The sequence below is a fragment of the Macaca nemestrina genome, chromosome 4 (assembly GCF_043159975.1).
Source record: "Macaca nemestrina isolate mMacNem1 chromosome 4, mMacNem.hap1, whole genome shotgun sequence".
Lineage (NCBI taxonomy): Eukaryota > Metazoa > Chordata > Mammalia > Primates > Cercopithecidae > Macaca > Macaca nemestrina.
Window position 1 is genome coordinate 42,776,950 of NC_092128.1, and position 18,526 is coordinate 42,795,475.

The following is an 18,526-nucleotide window of genomic DNA, read 5'->3' on the forward strand; positions in this document are numbered from 1 at the left end:
AGTTCTACTCTGGCCACGTGTGCCCTTTGTACCCCATTTCTGGTCTTTGGGGCTTAATCCTCCCTGCCCAGCATCCACATTCCTTGAAGCCTGGGGTTTTACATTGGTCCTTCTCCTTCCTCAAACCACCTGCCAAGATCGAGGGTCTGATCCTAGAACCTCAGACCTGTTACTCCCAATAGAGATCATGTCTGGAATCGCCATAAGCTGCTCACCTAGTGTGAGGACACCGTGATCTCTTTCCATACTGTGGCCACACCAATGGCTTCTGGGATCATGACTTATTACAGAGAGGCACTGGAGGACAGTGGTTAAGAATCTGGGCTTTGGAGTTTCACTACCTGGGTTCAAACCCTAACTCTACCACTTCCTGCCTGTGTTATTCTGGCAATCTGCTGAGCCTGAGTTTCCTTACCTACAAAAGGAATATGATGGTGATAATAATAGTACCCATCTCATAGGGCCATTGGAGCTGTCAGTAAAATGATCTTTGTCACCCAGTCAGCCTATAGGAAGTGCTGGAAGAAGCACCCCATCTCCTGTCTCACTCCCACTTGCACAACCCCCCTTGTTTGCCCCATTGCACCGACAGCCCTTTAAAGGGACTATCTCATCAGATATGGTTCTGCTGAATGCAGAATGCAGCTTTTCAAAACTTCGCTTTTAAATTGCTGTGAGACAGAATATTAAGCACATACACACACCCTCAAAAGTTATTTAAGTCTTCTTGAAAGTAAGACTTTTAGACTTATTTAAGTCTTTTGGTTTTTTAATTGCCAGCACAGCTAATGATGATTAAGAGGAAATGGTTGTGTCTTTAGGAATATGTACTTCCCCTGCCATGAAATAATGACCAACAAGAGACATGACTCCCTTTTTAATGGCCTTTTTTTCTGGCCTAAAAAGCCATCTGTGGGTCACTGTGGCCTACAAAGAGACAAATGCCTTTGCTGGACAAGGAAGGCCCTGCTGATCTGGCTTCTGCTACTATCCCTGGCTCTGGCCACACTGATCCACTGCTGGTGCCCAGAACGGGCCAGGACCCCTCAAGGCTCTGGTTGCTCCTGCAGCTCCCTCTGCTGGGACCCTGTTCCTGGTGAACATACATTCGGCTTTGGAGACCGCTGAGAACTCTCTTCTTTGTGCTTGACTGTGGCCTGTCCTTTGGTTACATGACCTCACTCAGGTTTGTTTACAGGTCTGTTTCCCCACTAAGCCCTAAACTCTTTGGGGACAAGGGCTATAATTTAACTACCCAGTCCATGTCTGAGCCTGATTGGGTCATCACACATGGAAGCACCATGCACAGAAATGGTTGTTGGGAGTTGTGGAGCTGGGATATGAGATATCACGGCCCAGTCCAGCATGAAGCAGGTGGCAGGACGGGGAGAAGGGTGCTCATGTTATTTTCTTTTCCTTTGCTTTTTGTCCCCCAATCTCCTCCTTTGTCACTGCTTGGGCTCGGCTTCTTTTCATTAGTCATTGCAAATAAGAAAATGTAGTTGTGTTTGACATCTGCACCATGCATGAGATGACCCACTGCCATATCTAGACACTACTTACCTTTTCACATAGAGTCATCACAACATCCTTGCTGGGATCAGGAGAAGTTTATAAATTGAATGTAGCTTTTTAAAACATCACCTTTAAATTGCTATGAGATAGAATATTAAGCACATATGTATAACATCAAAACTTAAGTCTCTTTGAAAGTAAAATCTTCTGGTTCTTAATGGCCAGCACAACTAATGATGGTTAAAGGGAAACTCAGTTGTGTTTTTAGGAATATGTGCTTCCCCTGCCATGAAATAATGACCAAAAAGAGACATCTTCTCAAGGTTCAATAAAGAAAACAAGATGTATTTCATATCTGAAACACCAACATAGTTCCCATGAAAGGCAGGAAATTTGTATTCTGTGCAGGTGTAATTCTGTTCTATCAACTAATTCCCTTGGTAGTTGCATAGCCTGTGGATCATGCAGATTTCCTTTAAGGCAAAATTAAAAACACTTCCCCCACCCTAAACAATGGTTTATGTGCAAGCATGCCACTTTATGTTTCCTGGACTAACTGAAAAATAGTTTAAACTATTTTAAACATTTACATCTTTTACTGAGTAGCTGAGAAAATATGTGATGGAAGGATGTCAGTTTCATTAAACCTGTGTTTCAGAGAAAGAAAGGTCTGAGGGTTGAGTAGATTGGAACATAAGGGATCCTCTTTTAAGTTAGGGTGCAGTTTGACGGGTGTGATAAAAGGCAGCAGATGGGTGACATTAGAGAAAGGAGTCAGGGAAAGGCCTGACATGCCTGGAATGTAGAAATTTTGCCTAGTCTGCTAGAAAATAGTGTGAATAGGGACTTCCAGTAGATTCCAGGTATAGGAATCAGAGACAGGCCATTGCCAATTCATTTGTGACAATATTGTTTTTTTTTTTCCAAATGGGACATTTCTGAGCATGCCTGGATGCTATTACTTGGGGCTGAGTAGTGCTGGATAGTCTGTATGAGACAACCTAGAACATATGGTCACCCCATTCCTAGGTCACCCGGAGGCTCTAAGCTTGCAGTTGGCTTTAAGCCCAAGTAGCCTGAAGGGATGGAGAACCATTGAGCAAGTTGATTTGGGAGCCCTCCGTGGTGTTTCAAAACTCTCTGGCAGGGTTTTAAACGGCCTGACCTGCAAGTATTCTACTGGCAGGGAAAACATCTACGACTTTGCTGTGTATCTTATTTGCTCTCTTCAGGTAGAATCAACCAGGGTGTGTATCTTTAAGCCAACCTTGGGTACAGTCATTTTTAAATCTGAGTTCACAGTGTAATCATTTGAAGAATGATCATTTGAAACTCTGAAAAATACAGACACTCAGGCTCCACCTCTAGATATTCAAATATAATATATATGGTGGGTCCAAGAATCTGTATTTGTAAACATTCATCTGATTATTTTGGCACCTAGTCAAATTTGATGGTTCTTTCGGGTTTATCAAGAGGCTATGGGGTTTTAAAAAGGCTGCAAATTTCAATTTTTATTTTTACTTTCTTGTGATGGAGTCTCACTCTATTGCCCAGGCGGGAGTGCAGTGGCGTGATCTTGGCACACTGTAACTTCTGCCTCCCGGGTTCAAGCAATTCTTGTGCCTCAGTCACCAAAGTAGCTGGGACTACAGGTGCATGCCACCATGCCCGACTAATCTTTTGTATTTTTAGTAGAGACAGGGTTTCACCATGTTGGCCAGGCTAGTCTCAAACTCCTGACCTCAGGTGATCCACCTGCCTTGGCCTCCCAATCAGTGTTTCAATAGGAGGATTAGAAGTTGAGAGCCAATATGTGAGGAGAGGATATTAGAGAGGAATTGAAGAATTTTCTACAATTTAATTACAATTTTTTATGAGACCAAAACAGAAGCAAATTGCCTAAAAATATATGTTCCTATTTTGCCTTGTTTATTTTTCCAGAAACAATTTGAAGATTTATAAATGAGGTGCTGTTTTGACCAAAGATATAAAGATATAAGATTTTAACAGACAGTAGAATTTGGTAAAGGAACCCAGCAAAAGTTTGTGAAAGAATCTGCATAAAGAAAGTCAAGGAGATAGCTACAAACTCTATGGGAGCAGCATTTATATCCTGGCTAAAACAATTAGCCGGGAATTGTGGCACATCCCTGTGGTCCCAGTTACTCAGGAGTTGCTTGAGCCCAGGAGGTTGAGGCTACAGTGAACTGTGATTGTGCCATTGCACTCCAGCCTGGGCAACAGAGCAAGATTTTGTCTCGAAATAAATAAATAAATAAATAAATAAATAAATAAATAAATAAATAAATGAATAAAGCAAAGAAACACAAAATAGTTTGCCCAAAATATTTTTGGGGCATTCATTTTATTTTATTTTATTTTTTGAGACAGAGTCTCGCTCTGTCGCCAGGCTAGAGTGCAGTGGCTGATCTCGGCTCACTGCACTCTCGGCCTCCCAGGTTCAAGCCATTCTCCTGCCTCAGCCTCCCAAGTAGCTGGGATTGCAAACACATGCTATCACACCCAACTAATTTTTGTATTTTCAGTAGAGAAGGGGTTTCACCATGTCGGCCAGGATGATCTCGATCTCCTAACCTCATGATCCACCCATCTTGGCCTCCCAAAGTGCTGGGATTACACGAGTGAGTCACTGTACCCGGCCTTTTTTGGGGCATTGATTTACTGCTTTTAGACAAACAATTTTGCTCCCTATGTATAAGCTCAAATCTCGGGGACTACTGAGGAAGATAAATCTGTGGGCCTAATATCTTCGATCCCTTCTTCCTCCTTGGTGTCCAGTGGGACTAGAATGCTTTCTAGTTGAAAGAGATCATGAAAGCATTAGGCCATTATGCTGAAACCACACCTGATCTGATTACTTCATGCATGCCTTTTGTCGACTGCTAAAAAATAATAATTTTGTATCAGTCTCTACTTTAGAATCACCACATTCAAGTTTTAGAGAAGAAAGTTACAAAAGTTGCAAATATATTTTTTCTAATTTTGTCACAATCCTCTTTCACTACCACAGGTTGCCTCTGAGCATCTATGTGTTAGGCATAACTTCTAGGGTCTGAGGGCATCTTTTTTAGAAAGTTGTTTTAAAAGAAGTATAGTTTGCAAATGTTTTTCTCTAGGGCCTCAGATTATGGTAAAGAAGATAACAAATATGCAAGGTCTCCAGGGTGTGGAAGAAGAGTGTGTGTATCTTGGAATAAACCATCTTTGTGTGAAGACAGCAGCCCTGAACTTTCCTCACAGCCAGGAGGGGTCATGGAAGGTCCAGCTTCACAGGTGAGTGCACATAGCCCTATCCTCCTAGGGACCAGCTCTTTCTGGTCATTCCATCACAGAGAATTATGTTTAAAAGTAGGGCAAACTAAAAAGCAGTTTCATTTGGAATATGAAGTGTCTGTTATTTTATGGACTTGAGTGGGCAGGATACATAAACAGGTGGTTTTTCAAATTACTGGACTTTCCAGATGCTGCTCACTATTGCAGCTGTTCCTACTTTCAACCCCTTAAAAGTGAAGCCAACCCTGCCATTAATTGAAAGAATGTCCCACATCATGAAGCTTTTCATAATTCAAGGGTACTTGGTGTACCTTGCCTTAAATTTTAATAAATAATGTGAAATCATATACAGTTAAAACCAAAGTTTTTTGATTGCAGTTAATAGATGGAGGAGGGAAAAGACTCTTTTAGTAAGCATTTAAAATGTATATAATTTTGGGCTGAACTTGAAAGCATTTCATATGCTTAAGAAGGAATAATAGCCGCCATTTTAGTATCATCCTTTGCTCAGTATTCTGAGAACAATTTCCCACTGAAGATGATCATAATACAATTTTATGAGCTGAGGATTCTGAATTCCATGCATGACTTCATACATGGTAGAATATCAATCACTAACTTGTGAAGCTATCTCCTAAACAAACATACAAGCAAAACTAATACTAATGCGAACAGAAAAAGATATTAACGTGGTGCTAAGTGCTTTGACAGAGTCTGATCTTTTAAATTTTATGCTTTGATTAGATGTATATCAAATAAACAATAATTTTATAAGTGACTGTTATACTGATATTAATCACCAATTGCTCTAGAATGCTTTCTAGTTGAAAGGGATCACGGAGGTATTGAGCCATTGTATTGATACCAGAACTGATCTGATTATCATGTGCTTGCATTTTCTTGACTGTTAAAGACAAATTTGTAGGCCGGGCGCGGTGGCTCAAGCCTGTAATCCCAGCACTTTGGGAGGCCGAGACGGGCGGATCACGAGGTCAGGAGATCGAGACCATCCTGGCTAACACGGTGAAACCCCTTCTCTACTAAAAAAATACAAAAAAACTAGCCGGGCAAGGTGGCAGGCGCCTGTAGTCCCAGCTACTGAGGAGGCTGAGGCAGGAGAATGGTGTAAACCCGGGAGGCGGAGCTTGCAGTGAGCTGAGATCCGGCCACTGCACTCCAGCCTGGGCGACAGAGCGAGGCTCCGTCTCAAAAAAAAAAAAAAAAAAAAAAAAAAGACAAATTTGTGTCTGTGCATATTTAAGAATCATTACATTCCAATTTTAGAAAAGCAAGTTATGAATGCATATTTCTGTTTTTCAACAAAGACCTCCTTTCAGATGTCCTGATTTGTCTCAGTGCTAACAGAATCATCTAAGCACATTTTTCATCTCATGACAATACTCCATGCTGAATCACATAATCTTATCTATTCTTCCTTAATGATACATTTCAAAATATTCATTTTGGGCAGTAACTATGTAAAAAGATGGATAACATTTTAAACTTGTTAGCGCTTAATTTCTATTAATATTACAAAAGAGGAATTGGAGGCCAGCCTGGTAACCATGATGATCCCTTCCAATTCTAAAATTCTGTCATTTTGTGCATGTATGGTTCGATCCCCAATGCCACTTTGCATTGTCCTCATTTCACGTCTGGACTATGATACAATTACATCTGAACTCTTTTCTGCTCAACTAGACTGGCTACTTTTCATTACCTTCTGTACCTTCACCAGAGTCATTTTACAAAAAGGCCACCTTCATTATACCACACTGATGCTTGCATTCATTCATGGCTGCCCACTGCTGACATGATGATGTCCAAAGTTATCATGAGTGCTGTATTTAGAGACTCTGCATTTTACTATGATCAGTCTTTTCACCTTTATCACCTACCACTCTGCCACATGAAATCTCAAATCCCAGTCTGACTGAGCTACTAAAACTCCCCTATGGGAGACATTCTTGTCTCCATGTCTGGCTCATTTAGAATGCCTTCCTGCGCTTCTGCCCCAGCCATTTGCAATCCATCTGTCCTCCATGACCCAACTCAAACTGTACCTCCTTCATAGCATTCTCCATTAAACCATCTGCAGCACATCCTCCTTCTCCAACTCTGCTATCCTTTCCATGACTGGGTCTCCCTAACACTTCATATTGATACCACTCCCTATTTAAAAATCTTTTGGTTATGCAATATTCAACACTACTGTATTTACTTTTGATTTCTTATCATATGTATTATATTTGGTCTATTTCCAAAATGATGAGAAGGCTTACAGTAGGGACCACATAAGACTGTATGCCAGTTAAAAGGAAAAGTGAAAATACAAAACCATATGTGGGAGAGAATAAGGAACATGAATTAATGAAACTTAAAATCCAGCTATAGATTTGAATCTGCTTCCTGGCAGTCAAGGCAAAAAAAAAAAAAAAAAAAAAAGGGAAAAAGGACCAATCAGTTTCCATGTAGCAGTGACTTACTACATTTTGGCTGTATGTGTGTATTTTTTTTATAAAAACTTTTTACCTGTATGCATGTTGTCTCACTAACTATAATCGTCTTTGTGATTGCTAGGATTTTTTGTAGGAATTACATAGCAAACCATCTAATCTAGCATATTGCATGGGTTTCATAAATAAATTAATTGATGGCTAATTTTATCAGAATTATAGATTTGAAGCTATTTTATTTATGTAGAAAATCAAAATAAGTACATAATAAACATGTGAATAACAATGCGAACAAAAGAAGGAGACAGAAATCTCAGAGGGAGAATGAAGGGTTTGAGTTTGTGACCACTTTAATTAAAGGAAATTTTAAAAAGTATTCACAAGCTACTTAACATTTTTGGGTAAATGTCTATATTTGGGTAAATTGTCTCATAATGTGGAGCAGCGAGCTTTTAGTAAGATGAGAAATGAATTTTATTGGAACTGGGTTGTATACTATAATATATGTCATTATTACTAGTAAATTAGGTGATAATGCTGCACCTTCTTGAAATATAAATTCATGCCACACATGAGTTTTCTTTCTTCTCCCTAAATAGCTGTTTCCTGGGAGGGAAAAATGCAAATTCAGCTGTTTTCTGGGACTACTGAAAGTTACTATGCAGATATACTATCCTGTTCTTCATACTTTACACTAGGGTTTCATTTCTTCTCTAGAGTTTTGTTATTGTTTTCTTTAACGTGGCAATGGGATGCTTTTACAATGTAGAGAACACCCTAATCTGGCACCGTCCAATAGAGATTTCTGTGCTGATGGAAATGTTCTATGTCTGTGCCACTAGCTTTACCTGTTGCATACTCACAGTGTGGCTAGTGTGACTAAGGGACTGAATTTTAAATTTTATGTGATATTAATTACTTGAAATTTAAATGGAAACACAAATGGCTAGTGATTACCATATTGGACAGAGCAGCTTTCACAGGGCTCCTTGCTTTCAGGACTAAGTTTTCCTTACTTCATTGGGTAACTTTAACAGTAGATTCCATTGGCCACTGTTTCTTTCTTATTATGTGAAGTTTTAAGCTACCATGCATTAGCAGTAAAGCTTTGGGTGCTTTTAAGAAGCACCCAAAATTATTGTCGTGATTTTTTTAAGAAGTCTACATTGTTGGCCAGGCGCAGTGGTTCACGCCTGTAATCCCAGCACTTTGGGAGGCTGAGACCAGTGGATCACTTGAGGTAAAGAGTTCAAGATCAGCCTGGCCAACATGGTGAAACCCAGTCTCCACTAAAAATACAAATACTAACCCAGCATGGTGGTGTGCATCTGTAGTCCCAGCTACTCAGGAGGCTGAGACAGAATTGCCTGAACCTGGGAGGTGGAGGTTGCAGTGATACAAGATCATGCCACTGCACTCCAGCCTGGGTGACAGAGTGAGACTCCATCTCAAAAAAATAAAAAAGAAAAAAATAAAAAGAAAAAATTAAAAAAGTCTATGTTGTCAAAAGTAAAATCTAGGGAAATTTATTATTTACTGTCATGGAAACCGGGAATCATCCCTGTTTCTGTCATTTTGTTTGTGCTTGGACTTGAGGACACATATTCATAAAATAGGAGTCTCCGTAAGATGTAGATAGGCTCCTGTTCATCGGCCAGGCACTCTCTGGGCAGAATTTGCATTTGTAGTTTTGGTGTCTCTCTGTAGGGCGTTCTCTGAAGTCCCCTCTATGCCAGGCATCTGAGTGAGACAGCCAAATGCTTTTCTAGGTGGATTTTTTGGTTTGACTGTCTTGTTTTGCTCACAGTTCTATGAGCAAGTAGTCAGGATTTGGTTTCTTTAGGCTAGCAGGAGCTCGCTCTAGCTTTTTCTTTTAATTTATTTAATTTGAGGATCCCCACACTTGCTCTTTGAAATGCTGTTTTGTAAACTGCTATTTCCTCCAAGCCTGTTATGTTTTTTTTCCATCTGTGTTGAAGTCTCTTTTCCCAGTGGGGCCTTTCTTTCTCAACTTAGTCATGCTATGTGTGGAGACCCACATCCACTCTGTTGGCCTCTCTGACTCATCCCGGGAGGTTCGCTTGCTCCAGGGAATCTCACTCACGGTGCAGTGGAACAACAGGGAGGATCCAGAGAAGCCAGCCCTCTCTGAAATCTGCCTCTTTTCCTGGCAACTCTCCTTCTTGTTCAAAGCTACATGAGAAGGGTAGGGGTGGGGGAAAGCACAAATATCCTCTCCCTTTAAGGTAATGTTTTTAGTAAATAGTTTTTTAGCAATTCTATTTTCTAGTTTGTAAGGTACTTTTGTTGCTGTTGCTTTTAAATATTCCATAATCCAGCTAGTCAAAAAAAGCGGCAAATGCTCCAATTTTCCTTTTTCCTACTCCAGGAAGCCAAGAGAGTCAATTCTGACAGTTTTTTTTTCCCTTCCAGTTACAGATTAAACTGTTTCCCCTTTTGAAATATATTATTCATGAATGTAAACAGTTTGCGAACTATAGCTCTTCCCATCCGCAGACAGCAGGCATGGTGGGTGGAAATTGCTCATCCACCTCATTGATTGCTGGGGGCTATGTAGGACTAGATCTTCACACTCCAATCTCTGAGCCAGGATTTTTCCTTAGCCCTCCACTTCTCAGAGAAAACCCTCTGCCAAGGATGGCTCCAGCCCATGATATCCCAATCCAGATGTGTTTAGAAATAAATTCCTCCCACTAGATTGGCTAAAAGGGTCAAAATCGAATAACAATGATAATTTAAAACTGACCACTGAGTCAGATCTAAGTCTGGCCAATAACCCAGTCCATTTCTTTTTAATCTCACCAAGCACATCCTGAAAGTATGACAAGGAACTCCAACCTGAATGTGCCATTAGCTCAGGGCAGGCTGACCCAGGTAGCTACTAAAGAAGCAGCTTTCCACATTTAAGTGCAGGTGTCCATAGATAGAAAAAACCAAGAGGCATACATTGTTTTTAGTTTTGTAAATTTGCTTAGTTGTGCACAAGTGACTTGTTAGAATAGTTAAAGTAACTTTCATATGTATATGAGTAAGTACGTATTTTCTTTGTCTTTAGTCCTAGGCATTTCCATCCACTGTAGTATTTTTAAGAAAATCACTTCCCATCGTTTTAGTTGGGGGAACATGCCCATGTTGTATTCTGACTCATCCTCAGCACAAGACCTGACACAATTATCTTACTGTCTTAATGCCACGTGCAGCGGGGACCTGTCACTAGAGTTTCAACCTCGGAATGGATAGGAACCATCTCACCGTCCCAAGGAGTATGGGCCGTCTGTTGCTGAGGTCAATAAGTTCATCTGCTAGGATAAAAGGGTAGTTATAGGAACTTCTACAAAACTCACTTTAGCTGAATTTCAGCTTAACTAATTATTGGGGGGAGATGGGGGAAGGGAGATGTTACATTTCTGCCGACCACGGAAGCTCCCACACATCAAACTCACAAAACTGTGTGTGTGTGTGTGTGTGTGTGTGTGTGTGTATGTGTAGGGGGCGGGGTGGGATGTGCATGCACGGCAATGCTAAAGAAGGATGCACGGGCTAACTGCCAGAGGAGAGCTGTCCCGGCCCTTCCCTGTTGGTCGCCTTGGCTTACCTTGACCACGTCGTCGTTGAGGTGTTTAGGGTCGCGGTTGACCAGGTCGATCTCCTTGGTGTGCGCGTCGTACACTTGCTTCTCGCTCAGCTCGTCTGCCATGGCCTTGTTGTTGGGCTTGTAGATGTTGCCCTGTTCCCGGATGGGAACGGTGTAGAGATGTCCCTGCAGAGGGCGGAGGGCGGACGGCCAGGAGGGGGAGGGCGGCAACGGCGGTGGGAGGAAAAATGCAAAAAGAAAAACAAGCAATCAGAAGTCAGCCTGGCGGCGGGGGAAACCTCGAGCTCGAAATCGAACTAACCGCTCCGACAGCTACGGCTCGGTGCACAGAAACCGCCTGCGCGCAGCCAGCTTTTTAAGAGGATCTGGCAGAGGACACCACACCCCTCCGTACTCTGCAGGGCGCGCCTGCCTCCCCCGTCCGCCGCCAGGGGTCAGGGCAGGCCCCGCCGCGCGGTCCGCAGGCCCCCGCCCGCACACGCCCCGGCTCAGCAGGCAGGACCCGCAGGACCCGCAGGACCCCGGCGGCGAGGGGGCAGCCGCAGGCTTCTCCCGGACTCCCTAAGTTGCGCCGCTCTCGGCCCGAGCGCTTCACCTGTTTCGCGTTCCAGTCCCCGGCCCCTATTACTCCTGCCCCGGTAATCCCTTCCAGCTTTATCTAAGATCCAACAGCAGCCGCCCGACCAGCGGAATGTTCCCTTTATCGCTGCTTCTTGGCCGCGTCCCCCTCGCACCTGCCCGCGCCCCCCACCCTGCCTCGGCCCTCTCTTGTCCCTCCACCGCTCTCCCTGCCCAATCCGCCGTGATGATCACAATCCCGAAAGTCCCCATTTCTGGCGGAGCCAGGTGCCAGACCCCCTTAACGTCCTAGAACTCAGTCTCACCTGCGCAGCTCCCACGACCCACCCCCAGAGTACTCCCAGGCTGCGGGCGAGTGGCTGAAGGGCAGCTGCGTGTTGTAAAACGAGGTCTCCACACCTGGGCAGAGCTCCAGCGCGTGGAGGGCGTTGGAAGTGATGGTGGCAGTTTGGGGAGGGGAGGTCCACCCCTCTCAGAACACCCCTGCCAGACGCCAAGATGCAGAAGGAGTTCTTGAGATGGTTCAAGAACTTTGGAAAGTGCAAACACACTGCGCGCCGCCTCCTCGACCTGCCGGTCTGGACGCCTGGCGGGGAGTCTCGGGGACTGTCCCCAGGACTCGGGTAAATGACACCACCACCCTGCACTCCACCTCTTCGAACCCCCAGCAGGCAGGGCCGGACCGCGGGGGTCCCGCGACAAGGGAGCATCCTAGACCCATCCAGAAAACGCGTCCTGGGTCCGACAGACCCAGTCTCAGGACCCCAATCCCCTTTTCCTTGTTCTCCTAGCTCAGGGGCTCCCTAGGCCCTCTCCCCATTAGGAAAACATAAAACATTCCTGGCTTCTCTTCACCTCCCCGCCCAGGCCCATTCCTCAGCGGTGCCAATGCCAGAGGAGTGCTCCGAAGTAGAGAGAGGGCTGGGGCCAGGGCAGCAATCGGGATATTTGGAGAGGCAGATAGCAGAAGCGGACACTCCCCGCGCGCCCGGGCCGGCGCGCCCCCACCGATGCCTACCTCCGAGTCTACGTATTTGCCCCCAGACATGCTGGCCCGTGGCTGGATGAAAGCTCTGAGGAGGTTTCCCTGGGCTGTGATTTAAGGGAACTGAGGAAGGAAGATCTTGTATTGTATGGGGGAAAAAAAAGGCGCTGACGGGGGGCGGTGGCTGGGAGGGAGCCTCCTGGCCGCCCGCCAAGGGTTTGTTCTGTTCGCGGTTGGCCCGGACGTGCGCTGCGCCGGGTCTAGGCACATCCCCAAGGTTCTGGCAGCAGAGGGCGGGGAGAGCCCGCAGCGAGCAGAGAGCTAGTGAGAACGTTTCTCCCGCGCTGGGGTGCTTGGGCAGATTATTTTAAACCTGAGGCAACATTTTCCCTGCTCTGAACCACCAAGAGGCGTCCCGGGGAGAGCGAATGTTTTCGCAGTGCATCATCTCAGCAGGGGTGGAGGGAGCCGACGCGCCTGTAGAGATGCCCAGTATGGGCAACCAAGGCGGCAGAAACAATCCACAATCCTGCCCTGTCCTAAGCCGTCCCTTCCCACCTCCCCCATCCCCCGCCCATCGCCCACGTTCCATCTCTGCCTTAAGACACATCTGTCTCCCTGTTTCACAGAGGGAGGGATGAAAGATGATTAGGAACCTTTAGGTACATTTCACATCTAAACTTTGTGGATCCCTTGTGGAAGGAATCTGTGTGGGTGCCTGTGGTGTACTTTTGGTGACACTCGTTTACATCTAGTCGGTGTGGATGGAAACTTAAGCAGGCATGCAGAATTTAACGTTTCCCATCCGTTTCTGAAATGTCTCCCAAACGCTTCGAATTAAGAAATGAAGATCTTTAACTTTTCTATAATTTTATTACCGATATTTTCTGGAAAAATGGAATTTTATGCCAACAGCTTATGCCATATTTGCAAAACACACAAAATATTTATAATTGTAGAATTATTTAAAGCTTCAGGTTTATTACCAGAGAAGATTTTTTTAATGTGCTTGGCTGTGAGGAAAGATTTAACTTTTCTAATTAACTAGACTTTTTAAAAATGTGGTAGCGATTAAAGTATTTTATCTGTTCCTGAATTTGGGGCTTCTCTCTTTACTTTTTTGTAAAGAAGCACAAAATGAATTAAATAGTAATCAGTCATTTTACTCTTGAGCTGTAATTAATCAGGAAGCTCATTATCCAAAAATGGAAAGGACATGTTACCTACGCTTCCATATGCAGTCAAAAGTCAAAGTGTCACTTGAAATTATTAAAAAAAAAAAAAGCTGGAGTACACTTAAAGGGGCACAGGTTAAAATTAAAATAGAGAGGGGAATGTGGGTTGGGAGTAAGAGAGAGGAGAAAGGGAAATGGATGGAATGTTGAAAGAGTTGATTATCTAGTTGGAGAGAAGACACAAAAGTATAAAAGAACTATAAAGGACAGGCTATTGTTGGTAGCAAAATTTTTTGGAACAAAAGATCAGTTTTAACTAAGAATGGCAGGGAAAGTGTCACAGTGTTGCAAATGTTGGCATGCCTGTAATTATGTTGGCCATTCATGATTAGCAGACTAAAGATCTTTCAAAAGTTGGGTTTTCCCAAATACCACATTAGTGGGAGCTAAATGATGAGAACTCATGGAAATAAAGAGGGAAACAGCAGGCACTGGGGTCCACTTGAGGGGTGGAGCATCAGGGAGGGAGAGGAGCAGAATAACTATTGGGGAGTAGGCTTTGTAGCTGGGTGATGAAATAATCTGTACAACGAATCCCTGTGACACAAATTTACCTATTTAACAAACCTGCACATGTACTCTTGAAACTAAAATAAAAGTTAAAAAAATTGGAATGTTTAAAAATAAGCTTATTTATGAATAAACAAATAATTGGGATTTCTCTTTTTCTTTCTTTCTTTCTTTTTTCTTCCTTCCTTCCTTTCTTTCTTTCTTTCTTTCTTTCTTTCTTTCTTTCTTTCTTTCTTTCTTTCTTTCTTTCTTTCTTTCTTTCTTTCTTTCTTTTTTTTTTTTTTTCCTGACAGGGTGTCCTCTGTCACCCAAGCTGGAGTGCAGTGATGCATTCATAGGTCACTACAGCCTGGACCTCTTGGGCCCAAGTGATCCACCTCAGTTTCCTGATAGAATGCTGAAACTATAGGAGTGCACCACCACACCCTGCTGATTTTTCAAAAAAAGATTTTGTAGAGACGGGATCTCACTCTGTTACCCTGTCTGGTCTCAAACTCCTGGCCTCAAGCAATCATCTTGCCCTAGTCTCCCAATGTGTTGGGATTACAGGTGTGAGCCACCACAACTGGCCAAAAAGTTGCATTTTCTTAATTTAATTTCTGCCAGATTGCATTTCTAAATTCTTTGAACGAATTATATTAACAAACATTAACAAACACAATATACTAGAAAAGGACTGTCAGGTTCAATATGTTCTATAGTACCTAGCCCACCTCTAATGACTGCCATAAGTTCATTTAATTCTTCCTTCATACAAGTCAGTTGGGGTTACGTTCTATGGAAAAATGTGGAAACCACTTCCCATCTATTGTTATTCAGTCTTCAGCTGTGATGAGTAATGTTAACTGTGAAAAAAGTCAACAGGAACACAGAGGGAGCTTGTCCTGCATTCCAGCAAGAAAAGGACTTTCCAGGGAGGCCTTTAAGTGAATGCTTAACTAGTACTCAACCGAGGGAAAGCAATCTCGCTGGGAAAGTCCATGTAGAAAAGTCTAATCAACAGCAACACATGGAATCGTAATGATCAGTGAAGCGTTGTCAAAGCCAAAATGCATTCCTAATGAGAGGAAAAACCACAAACTCTTCATTAACCTGCCTCAACAAGAAGCTGGCACCAAAGAGAAACACATCTTAGTCTGGTTATAATAGCTGACTTAGAGAAACTGCTCTAGATTTATGAGAAATAAAAGGAGAAGAAGAACATTGTTAGCATAGGTACAAAATTTGAAATGAATAGATGATATAAGCAAAACTGTTTTTCTTTGATTCCCACACAGATAACTTTAGGCTTGGAGGCAAGTTAATAACTTTCTCCAAATCATTTACTTAAAAATGAGTAGTTGGCAATTCATTTTCCCTCTATTTTTTTTTCTTTTCTTTTTTAGAAGCAGCATTAAAGGTCATCCTGGTGGGTGTGGTGGCTCACACCTGTAATTCCAGCACTTTGGGAGGCTGAGGCGGGCGGATCACGAGGTCAGGAGATCGAGACCATCCTGGTTAACACGGTAAAACTCTGTCTCTACTAAAAAATACAAAAAATTAGCCGGGCGTGGTGGCAGGCGCCTGTAGTCCCAGCTACTTGGGAGCCTGAGGCAGGAGAATGGCGTGAACCTGGGAGGCGGAGCTTGCAGTGAGTGGAGATCGCGCCACTGCACTCGAGCGTGGGCGACAGCAAGACTCCATCTCAAAAAAAAAAAAAAAAAAAAAAAGAAAAAAAAGAGGTCATCCCCATGGATTAGAGGGCACTAGAAATATAGATCTAAAAGCCATGCAAGCGAACCCAACCAACCATCTGAGAGATGAGGACACTAAAGCTTAAATACACTAAAAATACCTTTTCCTAAGGAGTTTTGTTGGATAATGAAACATTTTGCAGTTGATAAATCACTAGAGCACCTGTTAGCAACTTCTGAGACATGAGGTTCTGAAGCAGGCTAGTCAGGGTCAGTTTATGGCAAAAATGTGAAATTCATTGCTTTTCATGTTCTCTCATCTCCTCCTCTATGTCACTTTACTCTGGCACAACTCCTTCTTCCCATCCCTGCCACCATCGGTTCTTTTCACATTCTTGGCTACGTTCTTTTAACTACCACTACAAGATTTGGAATGTAAAGGTTTGACCACTTTCAATGATATCAGTAGTGTTAAGAAGCAGGCATCTTTCCAACATTTCCCAACACTCAGCAGTCCAAGACTTCCCAAATGTGCCTTTGGCAATGCGTTCAGAGAAGGAATTCCAGCTTGGGTTATAATAGGAGTTATTACCAGGTATGATATTATAAAAATGTAATAATCAGTATGGAAGAGCCACCCACCAATCATTTCAAACTTCAGCCGTGGCACTAGAGCTGTGCATTAGAGTACTGCTGGTTAGTTGCTGAATCATTAGGAGGTAAAGGGTCCTCAGGGGAAGGGCAACATACATTTCAGAGCAGTGACTATTTACATGCAAGTGTATAAACATGCCAACGTTTTAACCATCTGTGTGTAAGTACATAAACATGTCATCTTTTAATGATCTCTGAGTCCAGCTCAGTATTTACTCTGTTTATCAACATCACCACCCCATAGGCCTTCTGCTGTTCATTGCATCTGCTGAATCCCATTGAGGCCTCCTTCCTACAGTTGCCCATGTAATATGTGGAAAGAAATGGCTTTCTGGATGAAGACTTGCCACATCACCTGACCCCCTTCTCACCTTGTTATAACTTGAAGCTTCCGTGGATTGGGCTTTTCCACTTTGAGTGTTTTAAATAATTTTTTCCTACTTATTTTCTTTAAAAAAACAAACAAGCAAACAGCGATTTTGTGTTTAAAAAATCTTTCTGATCAAGATGACTAAGAGTTTTCTTTTCCTACTATTTCTTTAAATTAACTTTACTTTATTTACAAAATGAAAACTACCACTGATATCTACCCAATAGGAGTGTGTAAACTTTAGTGAGGTGATGTATTTGAAGCTCTGAGGATACTGCAAAAAGCACAATAGTTGCTAGGGTTGAGGGAACACATTTTCGTCCACAAATGTAAGATTCAAATAAACATATTTTACTTCAAAGTATTTTTAATTGTAAAATAGTTCAATTATCTGAGATATGGCAAATTGTATGATGGACACCTGCCACCTAGCTTGATCAAGTATCATTCTGCCTTATTTACTCCAGAGCTTTTAAAACAGAAAACATTATAGATACTGTCAAAGTCCCATGTGAATTGTAACTTTCTCTTTTTCTGTAACTGAACTTAATTTCTTTTACAAAGCCCCATTCCTTCAGGCGGCAGGAACTTAATTTCAGTCAATTTCTAGTTTCTTCCATTTTGTCCTAAATTCCAGGGGCTTATGAGGTGACCAGGAATCTTTGGTGTGGCTGTGGAGGAAGGTTTCTTCTTTAGCTGTGCATCTTGGCATCCACTGATGAGTATGGCACTCTGTCCCTCCTTGTTCATTGATCCATTCAGGAGAACAAGAGCTGCACTGTCCTTCAAGATCATTGAATGTGTCCCTTTGGGCCAGAGACACTTTCTTGCTATTTCTGTTCCTTTCTTGGGGCTCTCTGCAAACAAATCTGATGAATCTGGGTGGGCAGGTCTGATGCAACATGGTGGAACCTCCCATGGTGAGCGTGATGTAGAGAACAGAATGAGTCCTATGCTCTGTTATGGTGCAGAGAAGCTCCAGAGTGTCACTGCCCCCATGTGCCCTATCTTGAAACAGAAGGCACAGATACCTTTGCTTTTCGATCCTTAATTGATCAGGGCCCACCCTGGAAACACCCCTGTCAAAAACTACTTTTCTTCTTTTCCCAGTTTCTTCTCCCTTGAGCAGGAAGCCTTGTTCTTACATCTCCCACCAATATTTTCATGCCATGAATCCCCCAGGACCAGGATTTTGGAATTAAGAAAAGCCTTATCTCTGCTTTTATGCTATAAAAATGCTTTCACAAGGGTAGATGGGGTAGGGGAAAGCTCCAGGGGCAACCAGAAAAGAATATTGATTAGGGAAGTGTCATCTTCCCTAACTTTCCCCTCTTTCCCTTCAACAAAATCTTGCCAAGATTTTTGCAAGTAACATCTCTAAGAGCTGCTGTTTCTGGGTTACAACAAACTCTCAAACTCAAATTTCACATGTGTAATTTCAAAACTTCTGCCAATATTTACATTTCATTGGTAGCCTCAATTGAGGCTTTTTAACCTAATTAACTCCAAATATTGATAGTGAAAGAATATGTTTAGCCTTTAGCATTTCCTATGTCACTTTACAATTTTATTTGTAAAATATTTTATTATTCAATACAAAATAAATCTGATTGGTTATTTAACACAATGGAAATAA

General features: G+C 42.7%; 1 protein-coding gene across 2 annotated transcripts in view; it reads right to left on the reverse strand.

The window, feature by feature from the left end:
• LOC105475632 (caveolin 1) overlaps positions 1–12,606 on the reverse strand; it is a 36,568-nt gene extending 23,962 nt beyond the window's left edge. Inside the window, exons 1-2 of one of the 2 annotated variants that reach the window (XM_011731065.2) lie at positions 12,482–12,606; positions 10,885–11,049 (exon numbers count right to left, since the gene is read on the reverse strand). In XM_011731065.2, coding sequence (XP_011729367.1) covers positions 10,885–11,049; positions 12,482–12,511 — 195 coding nt within the window. In that variant the 5' untranslated portion in view covers positions 12,512–12,606. Of the gene's footprint in view, positions 1–10,884; positions 11,050–11,768; positions 11,931–12,481 lie in introns of those variants that run through there. The other variant, XM_011731061.2, reaches the window with a different exon arrangement.
• Between the last annotated feature and the right edge of the window lie 5,920 nt (positions 12,607–18,526).